The 25,670-nt window shown below is 41.6% G+C and overlaps 1 protein-coding gene across 1 annotated transcript in view; it reads left to right on the plus strand.

Annotated features, from left to right (window-relative positions):
- Positions 1–15,056: 15,056 nt before the first annotated feature.
- The window catches only part of RIN3 (Ras and Rab interactor 3), a 156,315-nt gene continuing 145,701 nt past the window's right edge, over positions 15,057–25,670 (plus strand). The window contains 1 exon segment of the mRNA XM_021000293.2: positions 15,057–15,681. Coding sequence (XP_020855952.1) covers positions 15,638–15,681 — 44 coding nt within the window. The 5' untranslated portion in view covers positions 15,057–15,637.

Genomic DNA, 25,670 nt, shown 5'->3' on the forward strand with positions numbered 1-25,670 from the left:
AATCCACTGAAGAACTGAGGACGTTCAGAACAAGAAAGAGAAAGCTGAGGAAATTCAAGGGTTCAAGAGTTTAAAATTTTGTTAAGTGAAAGAGTGATTAGATGAGGTGTTTTGTTTTGTTTTGTCCCCAAAAGAGCAATGGATAGAATGTTCAGGAAGTCCTGAATTCAAATCCAGCCTCAGAGACTTAGTGGCTATATGACCCTGACCAATTCATTTAACTTCTTTGCCTCAGTTATTATATTAATGGAGATAGTAATAGTACCTACCTCACAGGGTTGTTGTGAGGCTCGAATGAGATAATATTTGCAAAAAATGCTTGGCACAGTGTCTGGCACATAGTAGGTGCTATGTAAATGCTTATTCCTTTCCCTTCTCCCCTCTCACTCCCCTTAAAAAAAAAGAAAAAAGATTTACTCTTGAATAGAGAAAAAAGTGGAATTGGCTGCCCTGTAGAGGTAATGTGTTCCCCCTCATTGAAGGTCTCCAAGCAAAGACTTGCTAAACACCTGTCGTGTATGTTATAAAGCAGATGCCTTTTAGGCATGGATTGAGTTTGATGGCCATTGAGAGGGAGGTACTTTCCACCCATGAGACTGCAGGATCCTCAGACAACACAAATCTCTACTTGGTTGGACTGTTGCCAGCTTTTAGCCATATCAAAGAGGAATCTATGTCCCCCTCATTCTTTGGAAAGCTGGGAATGCTGTTTCCAGAATTTGCTGCTTTCTTTCTTGTCTAAAGGCAGTGGATCAAGAGTCATAAGAAGACCCAAATTCAAATCTGATCTCAGATACTTACTAACTTTATAATCCTAGGTAAGTCACTTCACTTCTCTTTGCCTCCATTTCCTAATCTGTGAAATGGGCATAATAATAAGACCCACCTCCCAGGATTTTGGTGAGGATCAAATGAGATAATTTTTGTAAAGTATTTTGCAAATCTTGAAGGACTATATAAATGCTTGCTATTATTAGTATTAGTATGACTATTGCTACCTGGCAGATCCCTTGTAGTTCACTTGTAAAGTCATTGGTGTGAGTTCTTCACAGAGATACACACTGCATTATACAGCCAGGATGAAGTACAAGCAAAGAGGGGACAAGCAGATACATACAGCACAGCACCTTCTTTGACGAGGGCATACCATGCTGGCCAGTCCTATGCCAGTGTCTCCCATGTCATGCAATGAATTCAAAATTTCTTCAGAGAGACCTTCAGAGTATCCTTGTATCACTTCTTCTGACCATCTTGTGAGTGCTTGCCTTGTGTGAGCTTTCTGTAAGATAGTCTTTTAGGCAAGCATACATTTGGCTTTTGAACAACATGATCAGCCCATCAGAGTTGCACTCTCTGCAGTAAAGTTTGAATGTTTGGCAGTTTAGTTCAAGAAAGGACCTCAGTGTCAGGTACCATATCCCGCCAGCTGATCTTCAGAATCTTCTTAAGACAATTAAAATGGAAGCAATTCAGTTTCTTGGCATGGTGCCAGTAGACCGTCCGGGTTTCACAGGCATACAGCTATGAGGTCGGCACAATGGCTCTGTAGACCTTCAGTTTGGTAGGCAGTCTAATACCTCTTCTCTACCACACTTTTCTTCAGAACCTCCCAAGCACTGAGCTCCCTCTGGCAATATGTACGTCAACCCCATTATCAATGTGTACATCCCTGGAAGGTATACTGCCAAGGTAAGTGAACTTATACACAAGCATTCAAAATTTCTCCATTTGCTGTAACCAATGGTTCCATGTATGGATGGTGTGGTGTTGGCTAGTGGAGCACTTGTGTTTTCTTGGTGTTAATTGTTAGGCCAAAATTAGCACAAGCAGCAGAGAATCGATCTCTACTTTGTGGCATCTCAGCTTCAGAAGCTGCATTGAGGGCACAATCATTTGCAAACAAAAAATCACACACCAACTTTCCCTCTACTTTTGTCTGGACTAAGCACTGAGGATACAAAGATACAAAAGGCAGTCCTTCCTCTCTAGGAGCTCAACATTTAATGGGGAAAACAATCTAAAAATAACTATATACAAACAAGATGTATACACAGTAAATTGGAGCTTTAAGAGGGATCAGGAAAGGCTTCTTATAGAAAATGGAATTTTAGCTAGGACCTACACAAAGTGAGGAACGACAAGAAGCAGAGATGAAGAAGGAGAAAATTCCAGGCAAGGGGGATAGCCAGTGAAAATACCCAAAAGTCATTTGCAGAGATGCTGATGGAAGCTAAGATCACCAAGTGAGAACACATAGAGTGAAAAGAGAAAAGGGCTCAAGACAGATCCTTGTGGTACTCACATAGTTAGTGGGAGTGACATAAATGAAGATCCAGAAAGAGAGCGAGAAGGATCATTCAGTTAGGAAGAAAAACAAGAGGGAGCATGTGCCTAGGTTCCCAAAGTGGGCGATACTACCCCTTTGGGGAGAGAGCACTAGAACAATGGGAGGGGGCAGTAGTGGCCTTGGGTACAACTTGGGGCATTGAATAAAAATAAGGGGGTGGTAGAAGCATAAGGAAAGAAGAGACGATTAAAAAATTTTTTTAGTTTTTTAAAAACTACATGTTTCATCTGTTGTGTAACAGAGTTAAAGTTGCAGTGATTACATTATTTTCCAAATAAACACACAAAATGCAAGTTATAACTGATCAGTGATCAAGTCTGCTAACAGGTGTTAACAAACAAGTGTTGGCAGGGGAGTATGTTCAGTATGTATCCAGTATGCATCAGCAGGAATATGTGCGTGTAATGACTTGTCTACAATATGATACTATATGCTTACATGATGCAATATTGCATCATCCAAATTTCAATGCAGGAAAAACCACACAAATTTACAATAAATTATTAAATTTAAGATATGTCCGTTTTTTTTAAGAAGTTTATATTTTTTTTGAAATGACGCAAATTTTAAAAAAGTTAAAGGTTAAAGAAAGTTGATTTCCGGGGGGGGGCTCTGAGTAATTGTTTTTAAAGGGGGCAGTAGGCCAAATAAGTTTGGGAATCTCTGATGTAGAGTATCCAGGGGAGATAGTTTCAGATGCAACAGAGATGTCAGGAAGGATGAGAATTAGGAAAAGGTCATAAGATGTGTCAATTAAGAGATAATAATAATAATAATGATAGCATTTATATAGTACCTACTACGTGCCAGACATGATGCTTTACAACTATCATCTCATTTAGTCCTGACAACAACAGGTTGGTGCTATTATTATACCCATTTTATAGTTGCAGAAGCTAAGGCAGACAGTTTCTGAGGCCAAAATTGAACTCAGGTGTTCCTGATTCCACCTTCAGCCCTATATCCACTATGCCACTTAGATGTCTCAAAAGTAACCTCACAGAGAACAGTTGTAGTGGTATGATGAGGCTAGAAGCCAGAAGAGAGTGATATGGAAGAGCTAAGTTTTTCAAACAGTTCAGCTAAGAAAAGGGAAAGAGATGTAGCATACCAGCTAATAGGCATGGTAGGATCTAATGAGGATTTTTTTTTTTAGGATAAGCAAGACTTGGCTGTATGTATAAGTAGTAGAGAAGGAACCAGTACATAGAGAGAGATGGAAGATAAGTGAAAGGTGGGGACGATGATTGGGGCAATCATTTGGAGACAACAAAAGGCATAGGACAAGTGTACATGTAGAGGTATTGGTGTTGGCAAAGAAAAGAGATGGTGTCGGGCGTAGAAAATGAGGAGAAGAGGGAGATCACAGTAGAATGTCCTTGATTTTCTAGGTAAAATATGAAGATCTGTTCTCAGGTGACAGCATAGGAAGAGGTGTTGTGAGAGGCTTAAAGGAGTTTAGAGCAGCCCTGGTGGTGTCTTTCTCTGGGCCCCAATGTCCTCATCTTGAAATGAGAGGGGATAGATTATCCCTAAGGTCCCTTCCAGCTCTACCATTCCCTGCTACTGTTATAAATACAATAGACAGCTGTGATAAGACCTAGAGCATAAGCTGTTGGGAGAAGGATTCTCTATTTGACAAGAACTTCTAGGGAAACTAGAAGACAGTTTGTCAGATATTAGGTTTAGACTAGCCTTTTACAACATATATCAAAATATGTGCTAAATGGAAAAGCAGCCTTAGCATTAAAAAATCACATTATCAAAACACACACACAAACACACACACACAAAAATACACACACATACACACACACATACACACACAAAATTAGAGATGAACAGAAGGAAATACTTTCCAAATCTGTGGGTTGGTAAAAAAAAAAAATTAATAACCAAGCAAGGAATAGAGATCACAAAAGACAAAAAACAATTTTGTACTGAAATCAATGCAGCCAGAATGAAAGAGAGGAAAGGAGGAAGGAAGGAAGAGAGACAAGGAGGGAGTGAGGAAGGAAGGCAGGAAGGAAGGAAGGAAGGGAGGAAGGAAGGAAGGAAGGAAGGAAGGAAGGAAGGAAGGAAGGAAGGAAGGAAGGAAGGAAGGAAGGAAGGAAGGAAAAGAGAGAGAGAGAGAGAGAGGAGAGAGAGAGGAAGGAAGGGAGGGAGGAGGGAAGGAAGGAAGGAAGAGAGGGGGGAAGGAAGAAAGAAAGAAAGAAAGAAAGAAAGAAAGAAAGAAAGAAAGAAAGAAAGAAAGAAAGAAAGAAAGAAAGAAAGAAAGAAAGAAAGAAAGAAAGAAAGAAAGAAAGAAGGGAAGGAAGAAAGAAAGAAAGAAGGGAAGGAAGGGAGGAAGGGAGGAAGGGAGGAAGAAAAAATGGGAGGAAGGAAGGGAGGGAAAGAAAGAAGGATCATAGAGTTAATAAGGGTCTGAAGTAGGATTTAAACCCAGGTCTGTCCTGACTTCAAATCCAGGACTCTATCCCATACCACATACCTTCCTTTTCTCAGTAGAGAAGTGGTAAACTACTGGTGCAGATTAAACATCTCCTAATAGACATGGTTAACATGGCCTGCTTTTGCTTAATTTTACTTCCCTATTTACAAGAATGAATGCTATTGAGAGTGGTTATTGGTTGAAGTTGTTGGGAAAAGTAACTGGGAAGTGATAGTGGGGGGGGAATAAAGTCAATATATTATTTAAATAAATAGATATAATGGGTAGGGCTGAATAGTGTGACAAGATATAAGGAGGACATTTTTCAGTTTCTTCATCTCTAAGATGAGCTGGAAAAGGAAATGACAAACCACTCCAATATCTTTGCCAAGAAAACCCCAAATGGGGTCACAAAGATTCAAACATGACTGAAAAATGACTGAACAACAACAATTACAAGGGTAGATACTGTTGGGAAGGGTTAATTGTTGGAAAGGGTAACTGGGAAGTGATAATGTAGGGCGAAAACACAAAATCAATTCATTATTTAAATAAATATGATAGGCAGGGCTGAATAGTGCTGTGAGGGATGAGGAGGACATTGTCAGCATTTGTCATGATTAACAAAAATAACAAAAATTAATCAGTCATAGCAAGGTCAGTTTGAACACAGGCGTATCGGACTTTGAAATACTAGAATAAGGGGATATATCTTGAGTTTGACAGAGATAAGTTTAGAAAGAATAGAAGGAAGTTTCACTATGCACATCTGGGAATAAACTAATGACCCCTGTTCTCCAAGAGATGCTAAAAATAAAAGTCCATTCAATACTGATTGAGAGAAATTCACAGATGACTGAGCCAAGATGACAAAGTGAAACTGAGGTATCTTGGGAACCTAGCTAACCTTGACATCAGGGGGAACACCTTAGCCCTTCCACAAGTCATTACTTGGTGCTATACAGACCCACACACTTTCTGTCCCAGAAATGTACACATAGACATGAACAGGTATGAGTAGCCACACTTAAATGGGTCTCAGGCTAGGAGTCTCCTGGGGGAGCAAATTCCTTCAGCATTCCATTGTAAGCTCTACTGTAACTCTGCCCACTTATCAGTTGTTGTTTTTCAGTTGTGTCTCAGTCTGATTCTTCTTGATCTGCCTGTGTACCATATCACACCAGTACTGTCCACAGGGTTTTCTTGGCAAAGATACTGGAGTGATTTGCCATTTCCTTCTCTGGTGGATTAAGGCAAATAGAGATTAAGTGACTTAGCCAGGGTCACATAGCTAGTAAGTGTCTGAGACCAGATTTGAACTCAGGTCTTCCTGACTCTAGGCCCAACTTCCTGACTCCACTGGGCCACCTAGCAGCCTCCCACTTATCAGTAAATGTATTCAGTTTAGGTGCTTTGTTTTGTTTTGTTTTAATAATTAATTAATTAAATTTTAGTTTTCAACATTCACTTCCTTAAGATTTTGAATTTTGAATTTTCTCCTCCTCCCTCTCCTCCCCCCTTCCCAAGATGGTTTAATTCTTCACTCTCTCCCTCACTGAAGTTTAAATAGAATCCAATCCAGTTCAAAAAGTGTTTTTGAGCGCCTACTATGTACCATCTTCCACTTGCCAGTTCTCTTTCCATCTTGAAATGTCTTTGTATGACTTTATATTTATTCTTATGTAACTAGGGACTAGAAACAGGGTCCAGTCCTTGAAGCACATACAACACGCCCTCCCTAGTATCAACCCAGATGGAAGCTTGGTGAGCCTGCTTTTGGGCATATGCAATAGAGGGGCTTTGCCTCCCCTCTTCAGAGTATGGGAAGGTATTTATTCTTCGACTCTTTTCTGTCAACTTATTGCATGGTGATGAAAAATCTTTAACTGACTGCTGAGCCAGAACTGAGTGTGTACATAAAAGGCACAAACAGATGAAATTTCCCTTGCCTGGTGGCCAGTGAAGCAAAAACTGCTGTAAGCCTCCAGGTGGGGAGACAGAGGTAGGAAATAATGCAGTCCCACGTGCCCCATGGCTGCCTGTTTCTTTTGTCCTGGTTATATCCCTTCTTTTCTTATCTTAGGTGAGTAAGCATCAAGGGCAGAAGAGACCAGATTATGACCTTGTGAGTTTCAGAAACTCATAAGAACCATCAGAGGTCCAGCAATAGGAGTCCCTGGCAGTTATAGCAGTTGGGCCCAGGGAGAAAATAGGGATGAAGAGCAAAATGCTTGACACAGCCCAAAGATGAACTGACCCGGCAGCCAATATACCAGGTCCTACAAGCCAAGGAATGACTCAACCATTGGCTAAGCTCTACAAATACAAAGATGAAACCAAGATAGTTCTTGCCCTCAAGAAGCTTAAAATCTAATTTGTTGGGGCGGCTAGGTGGCACAGTGGATAGAGCACTGGCCCTGAAGTCAGGAGGACCTGAGTTCAAATCTGGCCTCAGACCAAACACTTGACACTTACTAGCTTGTGACCCTGGGCAAGTCACTTAACCTCAACTGCCTTAAAAAAATCTAATTTGTTGTTGTTCAGTCATTTCAGTTGTGTCCGACTCTTCCCCATTAAATGGCAACTAGGTGACAAAATGGAAAAAACCCAGCCTCAGACATTCACTAGCTGTGTGAGCCTGGGCAAGTCACTTAACCCTGTTTGCCTCAGTTTTCTCATCTGTAAAATGAGCTAGAGAAGGAAATGGCAAACCACTCCAGTATCTTTGCCAACAAAACCCCAAATGGGGTCAGGAAGAGTCAGACATGACTAATTTAGTAAACAACAACAAACTGTCAAAAAATGTTAATTGGTTAAATTACGCTGAGGGAATAATCACTGGTTGCACATCTGGCAGTGATATCGGGAAGAATTGACTTAATGGGAGCTCACGAATAATAGTACTAGAAATACTATCTGCCCCAAACCCCTCAGGGTCATCCATGTATCACTAAGGGAAGAAGTAACAGTTTTGTTGTGGGGACCCAACCTTCTAGTTTGAGTAAGAGTAGAGAGAACAATCCAGGACATATGTGCTACACACTAAAAACCAGGCCAAGTATGTTCTACTTGCTTAAGGGTTGTAACTTTATTGGCCAGTCACACCATTACATTTAATTATCATATACACATTGCATCCCCCTCCCCTTACCCCCATAGAACATGAGCAGAAAAGCCAATTATGAGGTTATTAAAATACTTGAGGCAAGAAGTAATTGATAAGAGTCTGTTTTGGGTTGTTTGTTTCGTTTTTTTTTTTGGTTAGGCAATGGGATTAAGTGACTTGCCCAGGGTCACACATCTAGTAAGTGTTATGTGTCTGAGGCCAGATTCAGGTCCTCCTGAATCCAGGGCCAGTGCTCTATCCACTGTGCCACCTAGCTGCCCCTTAATTGATAAGAGTCTGAAATAGAACCATGGCTGTGGGAGTAGAGAGGATATAGAAGGTACAAATATTTTACAAGTATTTCATCCTGCCGTGCTGTTCTGCTTATCATATCACCTCCCTAATGACCCCTTGACTCCCACTCACCTCTTTTACTATGGGCAATGAAAGGTGCTCCTATCAGAGGCAGAGCACAGGAATGGCACATGGGTCTGTGGCTTTGAGCTGCTATAGCACGTCTATCCACGAGTACAGTTTGTGTTCCACTAATTTGATGAGATAATTTTTAATTCATTTTTCCCACAAATGAATATAATAAGCCTCTCTAAGCATGGGCATTCTCCCTGTCCTATGGGCCTTTATAGTTAAAGATGTTAACATCTGCTAATGCTACCACCTCTGAGTTTGTTTAAAAGGACAATTTTGTGATCTGATAGCTTTCTTGAGCTGACCCATTTATTGCAATGCAACTATTTTTAGTAGATCCCCCAAGTTTCTGCCACATAGAAAAAGAGTTGAGGAAGTTGGGTTGATTTTCGTAGGAAGCAAGCATCCCAACAAGGAGAAGTGAGAATATGGAAACAACTAAATCAGATCAAGCCAACAAAAATGGGTTTAGCACTCACTTATTGTGCAAGGAACCACTAAAAAGACCAAGTCCCTCCTTATAAGGACCTTATGGTCTAGTTGGAAGAGAAGACATCGATCAACCGGGGGGGGGGGGGGGGAGAGAGAAGGGGAGGGAGGGAGGGAGAGGGAGGGAAAGGGAGGAGAGGGAGGATGAGAGAGAGAATACAACACAAAAAGAATAACTAATATCAATATATCAATTGAAGGTTTATAAAGCATTTTCCTCATAACAACCCAGTGAGGTTGGTAGTGAAAGATTAATTGATATGCCCTTGGTTATACATGTAACTGGGCTCCAGTGAATGACCACATAGACTCATGGGAATCTTAGCTTCTGTAGGTATTTTGCAATGCAGTTTCCAAGATTAGCGACTGCTATCTTTGATTGCCCCTTTTGAAAACTTCAAAATTATACTTGCATATTAATTATGTAAAGGGGGAAGGTAAATGGAGGAGACCAGTGACTAGCCTGACACGCACAAACTGAAGACATATCAGGACTAGAGCCCTGTTCAGAAAATGAAGATTTCCTCCCCGCCCTCACCCAACCCCCTAGTGGGGATTCCAAACTGGAATCATGAGAGATGCTTATGGTTTTAAATATTAATAATTTTGATAAATTGCTCAAGTAGCAAAGAGGGACAACCCACATAGATCAAGTCCATTTTCCTCCTAGGCTAAAACAAGTCATTCATTGTGATAACCAGTACTTAGTGAAGGAAAGAAAATGCCAGCTTCAAAAGGGAATAAGGTTGGAGGAGGGTATAAATCAAAGGATAATTTTTATTATATTAAATTTTAAAGGATTTATACAAACAAAACAAATGCAAGCTAGATTAGAAAAAAGCAGAAAGGTGGGAAACCATTTTTACAGCAAGTACCTCTGATAAAGGCCTCAGTTCTCAAATATATAGAGAACTGAGTCAAATTTATAAGAATATAAGTCATACACCAATTGAGAAATGGTCAAAGGATATGAACAGGCAGCTTTCAGATGAAGAAATCAAAGCTATCTATAGTTATATGAAAGGCTGTCTCCAAGGCTGTCTAGTGGAATGAGAAAAGTATAACCTGGAAAGAATCTGTCCACCCAGCCCCATTACTTCATGGGAAGCAGGAGTTAATAAAAGCCAGTTTTCACCCTAATCCTTCTAGCCTTGCCTCACAACAACACCTGCTGGTTCCAAACAGCTAGTGATTGTCATAATCAGGATTTGAACCCAAGACTTCTGATTCTAGGTCCAGTGTTTCTTCCTAGATACATTATTAAGGTTACCTTACACTTTTTGCTTAGTTTCCAAAGCTCTTTTGCATGCATTATCTCATTTGATCCTCACCACAGTCAGTCCTGTAAAATAGATAGGGTCCTGCCTCTATTAATATTTGTTGGTCCTTGTAATATAAAACCTACTTGTGTCTCATACTGAAACAAACTACTTTCCAAAATTCACTGAACATTCGACCTTCAAGTCTAAGGGAAAAGAAAGTAGTTCTTAACCTTGAGAATACTGGTCTCTTTCCTTGTCACATCCAAAAGACAGCGTTACCCTCTTGCAGGTAGGCCTGGAATAACCAAGTCTCTAATCTCAACTCACAATGTCACCAGGAACACTTTATGTTCTCTGTGCCTTCTTAATAACCCCTTTCCCCTACCCCTTCCCCCTCAGATATTCACAATTAATATCTAAAAAGATTAATATCAACTTAACTTTGAGAGAGATTATGAATTATTGTGTGGTTTCTGCTGCGTGGGATAGTTGGTGGTGCTATGGATAGAGTACCCGGGCCTGGAGTCAGGAATAATCTAGTTCAAATGTGACCTCCGACACTTATAGGATGTGTGACCTTGGGCAAGTCACTGAACCCTGTTTGCCTCAGTTTCCTCATCTGTAAAATAAGCTGGAGAAGAAAATGGCAAATCTCTCTGGTATCTTTGCCAAGGAAACCCCAAATGGGGTCACAGAAAGTCAGACAAGACTGAAAGGACTGAACAACCACATGCTTAGGGAAATCAATGAAGGTCTGTCTAAGTGGGCTTGCTCCTCTCAGGCTAGGCTGCCTGGCCATGAGCCAATTGCTATAAGGTTGGGCCAGGCAGTTTGTTCAGCCAACAAGACTCCCTGGGTTCTCTCAGATGGGCAACTGCAAACCTTCTCCTTCAACCCCTAGCTTGGCTCTCTTCAGTTACACCAGGAGCTCTTAACCTTTTCTGTAACATGAACCTCTTTGGAAATGTGGTGAAACCTATGGAGCCCTTTTCAGAATAATGCTTTTAAGTATATAAAATACAAAGGAAACCAATTGTTTTGAAATTATTAAAAAAAAATTTTCAACCAAGTTCAAGGAGCTTGGGTTAAGAACACTGATCTAAAGTATTATTAGCATGTTGTATTTTATTTTATTTTATATTTCTGCTGGAATGCCACACAGCTCTTAGGCTAAGATCACAGAAGACTCCTCTCTTTGACTCCCCCAGAGCCTCAGTTTGCCACCTCCAGAAGCAGAGGAGTCTCCCAGGCCTGGAGTCAGACTGCCAGTCTCCAGGCCTGGAGTCAGGAATACTTGAGTTCAAAACACCTCAGTTTCCTCATCTGTAAAATGAGGATGGTAACAACCACCTGCAAGGGTTGTTGCGAGTATAAAATGAGACTTTTATATGATGTTTTGCAAACCTGAAAGCTTTATATAAATGCTAGCTATTATTATTCTACCTATTATTTTTATTATACTATCAATAGTAATTAAAATGCCAGGAATAGCAATTAAATAGTAGTTATTATTTATTTTTGTTATTATTCAGTTGTTTTCAATCATGCTGACTCTGTGTCCCCATTTAGGGTTTTCTTAGCAAAGACTAGAGTAGTTTGCCATTTCTTTCTCCAGCTCATTTTACAGATGAGGAAACTGAGGCAAACAGGGTTAAGTGACCTGCCCAGTGTCATACACAGCTAGTAAGTGTCTGAGGCCAGATTTGAACTCAGGAAAATGAGTCTTCCTAACTCTAGGGCTGGCACTCTATCCACTTTACCACTTAGCTGCCCCTTTATTTGTTATTATTTAATAGTAACTAATTTGTAAATGCTAATAAACTCTTTTCATGTGTTAAATTGTTTAATCTGAAGTCTTACTTCTTTTCCACAATCCTGCAAGATGTATAAACCCTCTCCCCCAGTAAGCCCCTCCATCTTACCTTAAGGTGATTAGTTTCACTTTAATCAGTTTCACCTCCCATAATCCTTCAGGAATCTCAAAGTCTATGGAACCAAGTTCTTTGTCTCCCTGGCCTCTTCAAGCCTCCTGCCTATTCTGGGGTGGTGAATGCATATTTTACACCTAACATATTTTCCCCCTTGCATTTCAGTCTTTCTTTTAGTTCCTGCAGACCTGCGGCTTTTGCTGAAGTCTCACTGGGTTACTCCCTCTTATGCTGAGGGCCAAGACAGATGTTCTTTGTCAACTGGACCTGGGATATATCAGTTATCCCAGCCTTAATGTGCAAAGGAGTGACAGTAAAAGAAAGAGTAATGTTAACAATAACAATAATGATAATTCAATGTCTCTGTGCTCCCATCAATGTGGGTACTACCTCCAATGGTGTAGATCAGTTGTGTCAAACTTAAAGAGAGACAGAGGCCACTAAACCCCTACGTAAGAATCCCTGCACACTGACTTGGAAAACCACAAATTAACATCTATGTTTTCTCTATTTTTATTTACTTTGTTAAATATTTTCCGTTTTAATCTGGTTCTGCTGTCAGAGTGTTGCAGGCCACATAGTGCCCACTTGTTTAACACCTCTGGTGTGGATCAAAACTCAACCCTACCTTTTCAACCCGTTCCATTTCCTGTAAATTTTCCATCGGGGTCCGCTCCACATGCTGGAAGACTTCTCAGTTACACAGCTAGAGCAGGAAGTGACCTCAAAGGTCATTTAGTCCAATTCCCTCATTTTGCAGATAAGGAAACTAAGGCCTAGGAAATTTAGGCAACTTCTCAGGGGTCACCCAGGTAGTAAACATCCGAGATAGGATTTGAACCTAGGTCTAGGTGGCACAGCATGGGCAGCTAGATGATGCAGAGAACAGACCACAGGGCCTAGAGTTAGGTTTTTTTGTTGTTGTTGTTTGTTTTTGAGGTAATAGGGGTTAAGTGACTTGCCCAGAATCACACAGCTAGTAAAAATCTGAGGCTAGATTTGAACTCAGGTCCTTCTGATTCCTGACCTCAGACACTTACTAGTATCACTGCCTTTTGTCACCCCTAGCTCCATTCTAGGATCAGTTCAAGTACTACTTCCTAGAGGAAACCTAACCTGATTCCTCACTTCCCAACCCCGAAGTTGCTTGAGCCCCTTGAAATTACTTTGTGCTTGTTTTCATATTCACATCTGTTATTTCCTCCCTGACAGAATGTAAGTTTTTCAAAGGTGTCTTTGTATCCCTAATGCCTAGCACTAGTAAATGCTTAATAAATGCTGGCTGAGAATTGAATTGGAAATTAGAAACAGTAATACTTGGAGGAGAAGAAACATAGTATTAGTGGAAAGACAACTGATTCTGGAAGTCAAATAAACTGGGTTTGCTACTTAACTACTGGTCTGACCTGACTTCTTGCAAATTAGCTTCTCTATTTGAAAAATAAGAGGGCTAGACTAGAAACAAAACGTCTACCTTGTTGGATGCAAATCCTATGATCCTATGGCCATTTCTCAGTCTCCAGCCAATAGATTCAATCTAGTAAAACTGTAGGTGCCTTTTTTTCTGTTACAATCCACTTCCACCACTCTGGGTATGGAAGTCCCTGGCCTTACTGTACAATCATCCATGCAATTTGCTGTTGTTCAGTCACATCAGTCATGACCCACTCTTTGTGACCCCATTTAGGGTATGCTTTGGTTTTGGTTTTTGGCAAAGATACTGGCGTGGTTTGCCATTTCCTTCTCCAAGTCATTTTGTAGGAGAGGAAACTGAGGCAAACAGGGTTAAGTGATTTGCTCCGGGTCACACAGCTAGTAAATGTCTGAGGCTTGATTTGAATTCAGATCTTCCTGATTCCAGGCCTGGAATTCTTTTCATGTTAACCTCCTGGTTGTCCAATATACTCAATTCACATTTATTAAGAGCCTACTCTGTTCCAGACACTGTGTTAGGCTCTGAGGATACAAAGGTAAGCACAAAACAAAACAAAATCTACAAACAATAACAACAAAAACAACAGTTCTGCTCTCAAGGAATTCCCAGTCTAACATGCAAACTACTACATCCAAACAAGATACAGGGTAAATTGGAAATAATCTTGGGAGGAAGGCACTAAGATTAAGGAGGATTGAGAAAGACTTCTTGTAGAAGATGGATTTCAACTGAGTCTTAAAGGAGGCCAGGAAATCCAGGAGATAGATACAAGGAGGGAGATGTCCAGGCATAGAGGATAGCTGGTGAAAACTCTTAAAAGTGTTGTGTTTGAGAAACAGACACAAACCTAAGTTCTCTGACTGAAAATGCAGAGGCTTTTCACCATAGTCTCTCAGAGGTGATGATTTCTTGGGATAGGTACAGGAGATGGGCAGTGAGCCATTGTGGAGGCAAGGAAGCTAGTTCTAATGTAATTTGGATAAGCAATATACCTTGAATAGGTGGAAAAATCTTTCTGATATCGAGTGAAGAGAGGCACTCGAGATTTCCACAGATTCCACTTAATATGGGATTGCTTGAATTGCTGCAGATGGATGATTTGTGAACATGCTGAAGTATAGCTCTACTACATTCAGGTCTTTCAGCACGGGGATGCAGATTGAACGCTGAACTTACTAAAGATTAAAGTCTTTGGTCTAAGAGTCTAAGGGAATGGGGATGTCAGAAGATAGTGAGCTCTCGTTATTGGAAACATTCAAGCAGAACTTGGATAACCATTTATCGGTAATGTTGCAATGCCCCGGGGTAGGAGGTATGATAAACGGCCTATGGAATTCCTCCCAACTCTAAGGTTCTTTGACCATGAGAATAAGACACATTTTTATACGCTACTATAATCCAAGCGTAGAAAGGCAGAGTCTCCTTACTAGAGACCGCAACACTCAAAAGACTGGGTCTCCCGGTGAGGCTGAGCCTTACTATTGAAGGAGGCAGCGAAAAAAGCCTGTCCTTAAAACACCCCGCCTTACCCTAATCAAGGCAAAGTCTGCTGACTCCAGCTGTTTCCAGTTAGCCTGTAGGACTACAGACAGATCCAGGCTGTAGGAATGAACCGGGTCTTTCTGAAGGTCCTGAAGCAGCCTCAGAAAACCCTCCGAAAGCATTGAGTACTGCTCTCAGTACCTGCAGCTTCTGTATAAGCCGGTCTCTTCCTTGGTCCCTAGGACTCGAGGGCGTGCAAGTGTCCTGCTTCAGCCTTCCATGGACCTGGGACCCTCACGTCCTCGGAGCTGGAAGGCATGCGTGCCTCAACGCGGCTTTTGACCAAAAAAGCCAACACAAAATTTGACCAGCAAGGGACAGCCTCTTCCTGAAATCCCCCGCTCACTTCAATACAGGAAGTAGAAATAACTAGAGACTGAAAAGGCAGGTCTCAAAGTCTCTTCCCCACTTCGCAGGTCGGCGCTCAGGCTGTTTGGGCCCTAGGACTGGGCGGGGGAAGCCGAGAAGGACGTGTCCTGCGGAGTGAAGCTTGGGCCCTCCCTGAAAAAGGGAGAAAGGGGGAGAGTGCGGGGTGCGGGAGCGGGGAGGAAGGGGGAGAAGGATGCGGACCCCTTCTCGGGGGAAGCCGAGGGGCCGCTGCCTGCAGAAGGTGCTCGGAAAGCCTTTCTGAAGTTTCAGCTACGCCCCCTCCCCCCTGTGACTTGGCAGGGATGATGAAACCGGCGGGGGACCGAGGAGTAGGGGACAACCCCGGGTAAGCCTTTGCCAACTCTGCCCAGGGAAAGAACGGGAACGGGGCGGAGGGAGTGGTGTTCGCCCTCTGTCCTTTTGCAACAAAGGGTTCTTTCACAGGTTTCCGAAGACAGCTTCCCCAAAGACGTTGGGTGAGGCTCGCGCCTCTTGTCGGGTGGAGGGACACCCGGTGCAGGACGTCACTAGGCATCTTGCAGGCACGGTTACTGGCTAGGTGCCCTATGGCATGCCCTGGGTTCCCCGGGGGGTTTGCAACTGCCAAGATAGCCATCTGGAGGCCTAGCGGGTGGGCAGTGGGCTGGTAGGGGAAGGATTGGGACTTTGGGGGAAATGGTATCCCCAGACCTGCGGGAGGACTAATTTTCAAAGTGCTGCGAGTCACTCGCTTGTGAATCCTTCAGTTTTCAGGCTTTTCCCTCCCCCTGCAAGGTGAGGATAGAGGAATGAAGGGAAATGGATGATTAGGGGCTCCCAGGTGACTCAGAGCGCTAGCGCTCCCCGGGAGTTCTAGGGACCATTTCACAGCCCTCCTGGAAACCCGCCTAAGTTGAAAAGATCAGCGTGAAACCTGTCCATTTTCCTATAGCAAAACAGTCTGAGAAAGGCAGTGCAGGCTTTGGGTAGACTTTGACACCGGTTCCCCAACTGGAAATGCCCCCAGAGGCGCAGCGCCGGGTGTCTGTTAACTGTCAGACGCTGGAGCAGGGAAAATGAATAGACTTGGGCAGTCTCAGTGCCTACGTGGGCTGAGCTGCTCAGCCCCGGAGGCCCCTGAGCCTCCACCTTCAAAGTCTGCCCACTGAAAGTTCCTGCTGGCCTCTCTCTGGTGGATCCCGAGTGTGGAGGAGGACTCAGCCTCCCCGGAGTGCTGTAGTCAGTGCAAAGCGAACTCTGGAATTTTGTTGTCCTCTCTGCGCTCAGGAAGGGAAGTAGAAGGGAGCCCGAGTTTTTAGGAGCCGAAAGGGACCTTTTTAAAGATCATCTATTCTAACTTTCTAACTCCTCCATAATGTGTTCTTTAAAGTAAATACATTTTTTATTCAGATACCAAAAATCTATTTTCTCCCACCCACCATCATTAGGAAAAAAAAAAAAAGGAAAACCCTGTAACAAATATGCATAGTCAAGCAAAATAAATTCTCGCGTTGGCCATGTCCAAAAAAAATGTATCATTTTCTGCACCTTGAATTCATCACCTCTTTATCAGGAAATTAAACCCCTTCTTTTTGCAGAAGAGGAAATTGAGGACCAGAGGGAGGAAGTGACCTGCCCAAAGTCATACAGTCATATTAATGGAAGAACTCAGCCTCAGAATGTGTCACCATTTGTGCTTTCTTCCTCTTCTCCAGTAGACATACTATAAACTTGAATCCAAAGTAGATAGCGGATTTAGAGTCTGAAGACCCGGGTTTGAATCCCAGCTCTGCTACTTAATTCCCTGTGTGACCTTAGGCAACTCACTAAAGTTCTCTGAACTTTACCTGTACCTCACTTATAAAACGGTGGGGTTGGCTTAGCTAATTTCCAAGTCCTTCCATTTCTAATCTATCCTATGATACTAACAAAGTTTTTTTTTTATCCCTAGAGGGAAACCAGATATTCAGGTCTCTCCTGCCCTCTAACTCCCCCACCCACTCCCTAAAAAAAAAAAAAAAAAACACCCTTTCGTTGCATCTCTGTTTATTTTATCTGGCAAACTAGCCTCAGGGGCTATACTCCCGCAGCATCATCCCCTCCCCCACCCCCATACCTCAAATACCAGGCTGGAAACTTTTCTCCCCAGGGAAACTGAAAGACTTATCTCTTGTTTTAGGAGGAGGGCCTGGGATTGAAAAGATTCTTGGATCCTTTGCCCTGGGGAAGGTTAGGGAGGGTGACTTCTGGCCTTCGGGCCTAAGTGGTTAATTGCTGACCGGCTGACACCACGTATGTTGAGAGTAACCGGTGTCTGAGTGGAGTTTGCCCTGCCTACTGCTCCTCCATCCTGCTTGGCCCCAGGGAGGATGACTGCACGCAGGAGGTATGCCAAGCCTCAGGATTGTGACTGGGCCAAGTGCAGAGGAAACATTGAGAACACTGGCCAAAAGGACTGCACTTTCAAAAATCATTCTACTTACTGTATTAAAGGGCCTTTTGTTGGACTGGAGTATCCATTTGCAGCCCTTGAAGAAAAGAACAAAATTCTTGGCCTGGGATATGCCAAACTGGTTCTGGTAAGCCAAGCTTTCCAGAATGGTAGGATTAACTTGAAGCTCCCTCAACTACTGTGCAGTATTGGGCCTGTTCCCTCACCCCTGCACTAACAATTGTCTTTTTCCTCTTTTCTCAAAACTGACAGGAACCTCAGAGTCATTTTCATTTGTTCTTCACTTATCATTAGCAATTGGTAGCATTTTTACATCTGGTTATTGATAGCTTGCCTTTCTTATTTTGAAAACTGCATGGTCCTATCCTTTGACCACTTATTACATAGATAAGTGAGCTTGGTCTTATATATTTGTATTAATTCCTGATATGTGGTGAAAATCAGGCCTTTATCAGAGAAGTTTGCTTCCCAAGTTACCTGGTTCCCTTTCATTTTAATTTCATTGATTTTTGCTTGTGCAGAAAGCTTTTCAGTTTTTGGTAATACTAATTGCGTATTTTTTTCCTCCTGTAATCCTTTCTATCCCTTGTTTGATCAAAGAGCTCTTCTCCCATCCATAGTTTTGAAAGGTATCTCCTCTGTTCTTTTATTTTGTGATATGACCTTTTATATATTTAGGTCATGTATCCATTTGGAATTTACTGTGGTACATGGTATGAAATGTTGGTCTAAGACTTAAGTCCAATAATAGTTGATCTGTATTGGTAAACAGTTTCCTCACTTAGAATTCCCTGTGCCAATGAAATTAAAAGTTCAGACGAAAATAAATTGTGTGCGTGTGTGTGTTTCTGTTATGTTTTGAGAGAGAGTGAGAAGAACTATTATAATCAACTAGGCCAACTCCCTTACTTTACAGATGAGGAAATTGAGTCCTAGGATAAATGACTTGCTGATACCCTATAACTAGGCAGTAGTCAAGTCAGAATTTGAAAGCAGGTTTCCTTACTCTAAATCCAATACTCTTTCCACTATATCATAAGGTTCAGATTTCTGCTGAATAGTAGGAAAATCTTCCTAACAATTGAAATTGTCTTAAATTGAAATGTGGTACCCCAAAAGATAGTGAGTTCACATGAAGGCTGTAACCACTTTTTTGGAATGTTGTAGAGGGATTCCTGCATAGAAATGAAGGAGATGGCCTCTGATGCCCCTTCCAACTTAGATATTCTGTGATTCTGCCACCACATTGCAAGGTTCAGGGCTTTGAGTATGCTTGACTCTAGTTCCACCACCATGTTTTGCCTGTGTCTCACCATGTGAGCTGGTCAGTTTTACTGAATTTGACACAGTGGATGGGGGATGGGATTCACACTGGACCCCTAGAAGGAAAAGCCCCTGAACTTTCCCACAAATTTCAGGAACCCAGCTCTTGAACCCAGATCACTGGCTTTCACCCAGGCCATTCCAGTCAATAATCCTTTTAACTGTCCCTTCTTTGTGGCCCTCATTGTCTGCACCTGGCCCACCCCAGCCTACTTGCCACTCCTTAATCCCATCCAAATCTTCCCACAGTCTTTCTGTATAAAAGTACCAATTTTATCCTCATCAAATGGGAAGATTCCTTAAGAGTTTGGCCAGCTTGTATTGGTGTCATAAATATAGCACAAACTCACTAGGAATCTCGCCCACCCCAATCAGTGTCATAATAAACTTGCTACTTGGATAAAAGAAGGCCTGAGTAGTTGAATTCTTTCAAGATAGACCTTGTAGCCTTGCATTTTGGGGTTCCCATCACCCCTACACTGCAACAGAGCAGCTTGTTGTGGTAGAAAGAATAGTGGTCTGGGAATTAGGAGACTTGAGTGCTTGTCTCACATCTGTCACTCATTGTGTAACCTTGGGTAAGTCACTTCTCTGGGTTTTAGTTTCCTCATTCATAAGGGGAATTGGACTCGAGAGAACTTGGAAGGCACCTTCCATATCACTATAAGATATCTATAATTCAGTATGGATGTTGAGGGGGTGAGGAAAGGAAGTAGATGAGAATCTTTGGCAGTTTCAGAATGTGTATGAGTAGGAAGTATCTTAAATTGGAATTGACTATGGGGCAGTCCCCACCCAAACTATTTGACCACCCATATACTGTGATTAGAGGAATACCTAAAGACAAATCTACTATAAAATGCTGCCCCTATCCTCCACCCCTCCTATCTCCTGAAATATCTGGAATTCCTACTCTTGGGAGTTATTTCTTTTGGAAGGAGTTACAGTCTCTTTAAGGACTATATTGAGATGTTAATATTGTTGCCTACCAGAAATGATTTATTAATATACTGACTGTTATTAGCACCTTAACAAATTAGCTTAGCTTCTTGGTCCTTAGAATAATAGAGTTGGAAGGGACTTTAATGGTTCTCTAGTTGCAATTCCTTTCTCCACCTCCAATAAGAGGTCATTCAGTCTCTGCTTGTATACCTCCAACCATGGAGGTTGCTCACTAATTCCTGAGGCAATCCTTTCAATTTTGGAGTTTCTAATTCTTAAGACTTTCCTTATATGGAGATCAGATCTGCTTTCCTATGGTTCTCTCCTCTGTCCTCTTACAGTTCCTCATATAAGAAGGTTTCAAATCTTCTTTCCTCCTGGTCTCCTTCCTTTGGATATTCTAGCTTGAATATCTCTTTAAACTGAAATACTCATAACTGAGCACAGTGCTACAGATGTGATTTGACTGGGGCAGAGTGCAAGGGAAACTATCACCCTTACTCTGAATATTATGACTCTATTCATGCTATCTAGTAGAGCAGGGCCTTTAAAGAATAGGACACAGACCAAGTAAATTTTGAAGGGGCAGGGTTGGGAACTGATGAGGGCAGGACTAGTTAGGGTACTAGACACATTAAAGTAAGGTATTGGTGGACAGAGAAAGGGAAGGATAGAACTCAAAAGGGGGGAAAGAGTTTACTTAAAACTCTTGGGGAAAGACAAGTGCATGTGATAAATTTAACATTTATTTCCTAGTATTTTCAGAATCACCCAGGCTAATTTTATTTCTCATTTTTCTCTTATCTTTCCTTGAAAAGGGGAAGAAGAAATGGTACAAGTGTTCCAACTCTTAGGTTTTCCTTTCAGTTCAAAGAATGTTCAACTCATAGGTCGTTAGGACTAGAAGGAACCTTAAAACATAATATGCTAGAGTTGGAAGGGACTTTAGAGGTCATTGAAATAAGGGATTCTTGGGGTTTCTGAATTTTTTTAATATTTTGATTACTGTATTTCAAAGTAATTGGTTTCCTCTGTAATGCTATGTATTTTGTTTTGTGCATTTAAGAACATCATTCTGAGAAGGGGGCCATAGGCCTCACCACACTGCCAAAGGGAGGTCCATGACACAAAACAGATTAAGAACTGCTGAGCTAAGCCAGTTGCCTTATATTGCAGATGAGGAAACTGACACCCAGAGAGATAATAGCTAATTAGCTGAGTTGGGACAAGAAGCCAAGTCTCCTAACTACCAGGGAGGCATTCTTTCCAAGCAAATCTATCCATATACAAATGGGCAAGTATTTATTTTGGTCAGAGTCTCTTTCTGTATCTACTTATCCAAATCCTTCCCATTCTTCAAAGTCTAGTTCATATATCTCCATCTCCATGGAGCCACCCCATAATGATCTCTTCCTTCATTTTTTACTTAAAATCTATGCTGCACTTTTAGCATCTTATTACAAACTGTCTACCACTGGACAGGCAGGTTAGACTTACATGAATGAACTTGCCTCAGTGATTTTTACCTGTCTGCCTAAGGCTAGAAGAGGTTATAAGACTTGCCCAAGACACAGCTTATTGTCGGAAGTTAGTATTTGAACTTGTAATTTCTCAACTCCCAAGACCAGCATTCTATCCATTATATAATACTGACATATACATTGGACATAGAATCTCAGAGCTGATGGACCATAGTGGAGGTCAGCTAATCTGATAATCTGATACAGGACTTTCATTTACAACTTCCCCAGCAAGAAGGCATCCAGCCTCTGCTTGGGTGTGTCTGATGATAGAGAATTCACTGTCTTATAAAACTAATCAGTTCCATTTTTGGACAACTCTTATTGTTAACCAGTGTTTACCACGTGCTGAGCTGAAACTTACCTTCTTGTAACTTCAATCCATTCTCTCCTGAGTTACTACCCAAAGCCAGAACCCAAAGTATTCATCTTCCACATTCTAATGTTTTGGAGACACCTCCCTCTCACCCCTCCCCGCAACGCACACACTCGTCTTCTTTATACCTATTTGTTTGACTTCTCTTTGCTTTTAAGCATCATTTGAAATCTGACCCACACCATACCCCTCCTGCAACCCAGAGTAAGTCACCTGTCACTCAGAAAACATTATTTGAAAGAATCTATGACCTCTTTCTCTACAAACTATAGCTCTGAAAGGCAGTCTGACTGTGTCCGATGTTCCTCTGCATTCTTAGATGAGTTTCTTTTTCCACTTCAAAGGGCATAGACTTAATCCTGGCCAGAACTATTTTTTAAATTGTCATTATCTTTTGTTTTGATATCGCCTTTCATGTATCCCTCTCCCCTCCTCAACCCAAAGAGTTATCCCTTATAACTTATATAAGAGTGAACTTATAAAATCCCTTATAAGAGAACAAAAAAAAAACCAATGGAAAAATAACAGTTCAGCAAAACTAACACATCAGTCAAGTCTGACACTGTATACATAATTCCCCATCCATAATCTCCCACCTGTGAAAAAGAGAGGGAACTGCATTCTCATGTCTTTATTTTCATAATCAAGCTTGGTCCTTAAAATTACACAAAATTACACAAAACTTTTTATTTCTATTACTGCTGTTCTTTCAACTTACATTATTGTAGTCATTGTGAATTTTCATTTTGCATTCATCACTTTGCAGCAGTTTCGTGTCTTCCCACTCATCCTTATTCTTCCATTTCTTGTGGTGCAGTAATATTCTATCACATCTGTTTTGCTTTTTCCCAGTGGATGGGAATCTTCTTTCTTTCCAGTTATTTGCTACCAAAAACAGTTCTGCTATAAGTATTTTATTGTATGTGGGACCTTTCCTTCTTACTTAGCTCCTTGGGGTATACTCCTAGCAGTGGGATCTCTGGGTACATCTATATATATTTAAGAATGAAGGGTCAGAAATACTGACCTCAAGTGACATTTGTTAGGGGCTAGTGAGGCTTTTCTCCCTAAATAAAAATGAGTTTCTAGAAGAGTTAACCAGAAAGGCTTGGTGGGGTTTTATGCTTAGTAGAGAAAGGTAAGACCAAGGAAGCTGGGAACAACCACTCAATCCTTGAAATATGATGAAAGACTAGGAGACCCATTGGGAAACTGAAAGCCAATCAAGTCTGACTTTGGTGGTCGACCTAACTGCTAAAGAGATCTCAATCAGCAGTGTCTGCTTCCTGAAGCATGAGCCTTGTCTGAATAAATCGACTGTTAGTGACAAGCACAGGCAGGGAACAAATAATAAGTGTACTTTGCAGCCTGGAGGTACAGAAAGAGCTATGGATTTGGAGTCTGAAGATTTAGGTTTGAATCCTGCTCCGCTACTTACTCTCTGTGACTTTGGGCAGGTCAGTTTGGGCCTCAGTTTGCTCATCTGTAAAATGTGGGGTTGGACTAGCTGTCCCTTCCAGATCCAAGCTTGTGGTCCTGTGATTCACCCTGGATGTGAAAGGAACATTTAATGTAGCACAGTAATGCTCAGGGCACAGACACAAAACTGGCACGTTACTAGCCCAATCCTCTTATTTCATAGAAGAAGAAACTGAGGCAGAAAGATCTAAAAATATTTATTAAGTACTTTTGAAGGAAGGAAAAAATCATTTAATAAGTACTTGCTAGGTTCCAGGCACTGTGCTAAGTGCTTTCCAAATATCTTATTTGGGGTAAATTCCTGTTCATTGTGTTTACTCAGACAGGTCTGGGGAAATGTGGATTTTCCCTTTTGTCAGACAGGTAATATGGAAATTGATAAGTCTCTTTGACTAAGATTTTGGTGCTCAGTGGCACATACCTCAAGACCCTATATAATATAGCCTACCTCTCATTATAACATTCATTCTCTCACTGATTGTTAACTAATCAGAGTTGATTGCCACCCTCAAGAACACTTCCTCTTCCAAGGGCATATAAACTGTAAGCCCACAGCCACAAAGTGTCTTTGGCTTTTGAGAGTACCACTGACCTCTTTTATTAATAACATGCTGGCCTTACTAATAAAATTATTAAATTACCCAGAGAAAAAAAAATGAATATCTCATTTGATCTTCACAACAACCTGAGGAGGTAAGTGCTATCATTATCCCCATTTTACAGTTGAGGAAACTGAGGCACAAAGAGGTTAAGTGACTTACCCAGGGTCATAGTAGTAGTAGTAAGGGTCTGAGGTCAAATTTGAATTCAGGTCTTCCTGACTCTAGGTTCAGCACTCTATCCAATATATCACCAAACTGCCTCTCTTTAGGCCAAATCTCTCAATTGAACCTCTCATCAACCTATGAATTAGGCATTACGTGTGTTTTTTTATGTGTTTTATTATTTATTTATTTTATTTAGAAACTAAAGCACCTGAGAGGTTAAAAAAATTGCCTCTTGTCACATAGCTCGTGCAAGCATCAGAGGCAGACCTTCTCGACTCTGAGGTCAGCCTTCTAACTATGGCATTGCACTTCCTTCCCCTTAGTGATCATCTTTAATCTACTTACAACCTTCCCCCCCTCCCGTGCTCCCACCACCACCATCTTGTAAATTAGGTTACAGAGGCTCAAGCAGAATAAACTTGACTCAAGTTTATACAGCTAGGAAGAGTCAGAGCCAAAATCTGGATCTACATCTTGACTCCAAGTTCAGTGTTCCTTCTACCATATTGGGCCGCTTCCTGGCCCCTTAGCTCCTCTCAATCATTCGATCAACAAACCTTGTTCAGTGCCTTCATTATGCCAGGCAACTGGGGATATGAAGCCAGTAGGTAGACGGTAGGTACTTATATGGTTATCTACAAAATGGGTACCAGATGATGAGAGGGTGGGGGGTGGGGGTAGGGAAGGAAAGCTCTAGCAGCTGTTAGGATCAGAAAAAGCCTCATGGCAGAACCAGGAGATTGTACGCAGTAGCAGCAACATTGTACGATGACCAACTTTGATAGACTTACCTCTTCTTAGCAATGCAAGGATCTAAGACAGCTCCAAAAGACTCATGATGGAAAATGCTATCCACATCCAGAGAAAGGACTATGGAGTCTGAATGCAGGTCGAGGCATACTGTTTGCTCTCTCTTTTTTTGTTTACTTGTTTCTTCTTTTTCGTGGTTCCTCCCATTGTTTCTAATTCTTCTTTACAACATGACTCATACTGAAAATATGTTTAATATGAATGTGTATGTAGAGCCTATATCAGATAGCATTCTGTCTTGGGGAGGGGGGAAGGGAAAGAAAGGGAGAAAATTTGGAACTCAAAATCTTATGGAAATGAATGTTGAAAACTAAAAATAAATTAATTAATATTTAAAAAAAAAAAGAAAAGAAAAGGCCTCATGTAGGAGAGTGTGGTCCTTCAGCTAAACCTGAAGGAAAGTGGGGATACCAAGTAATGAAGATGAGGAGGAAGTCCATCCCGGGCATTGGGCACAGCTGCTGAAGAGGCAGAGGCAAGAAATGGAGGAAAGCCACATGAGGAACCATAAGAAGGCCAGTTTGGCTAGACTACAGTTAGGCTGGGGCCAGGTTGTGAAGGGTCCTAAACACCAAGCATGGATCCTGAATGTAACAGGAATCCACTGGGATTTATTGAATAGGGAAGGGAAGTGTTTAGGAGAGTCAATTTGGCATCTGAGTGGAAAGACTGGAGGCGGGGGAGACC

The sequence above is a fragment of the Phascolarctos cinereus genome, unplaced genomic scaffold, assembly GCF_003287225.1.
Source record: "Phascolarctos cinereus isolate Bilbo 61053 unplaced genomic scaffold, phaCin_HiC Scaffold_3;HRSCAF=262, whole genome shotgun sequence".
NCBI lineage: Eukaryota > Metazoa > Chordata > Mammalia > Diprotodontia > Phascolarctidae > Phascolarctos > Phascolarctos cinereus.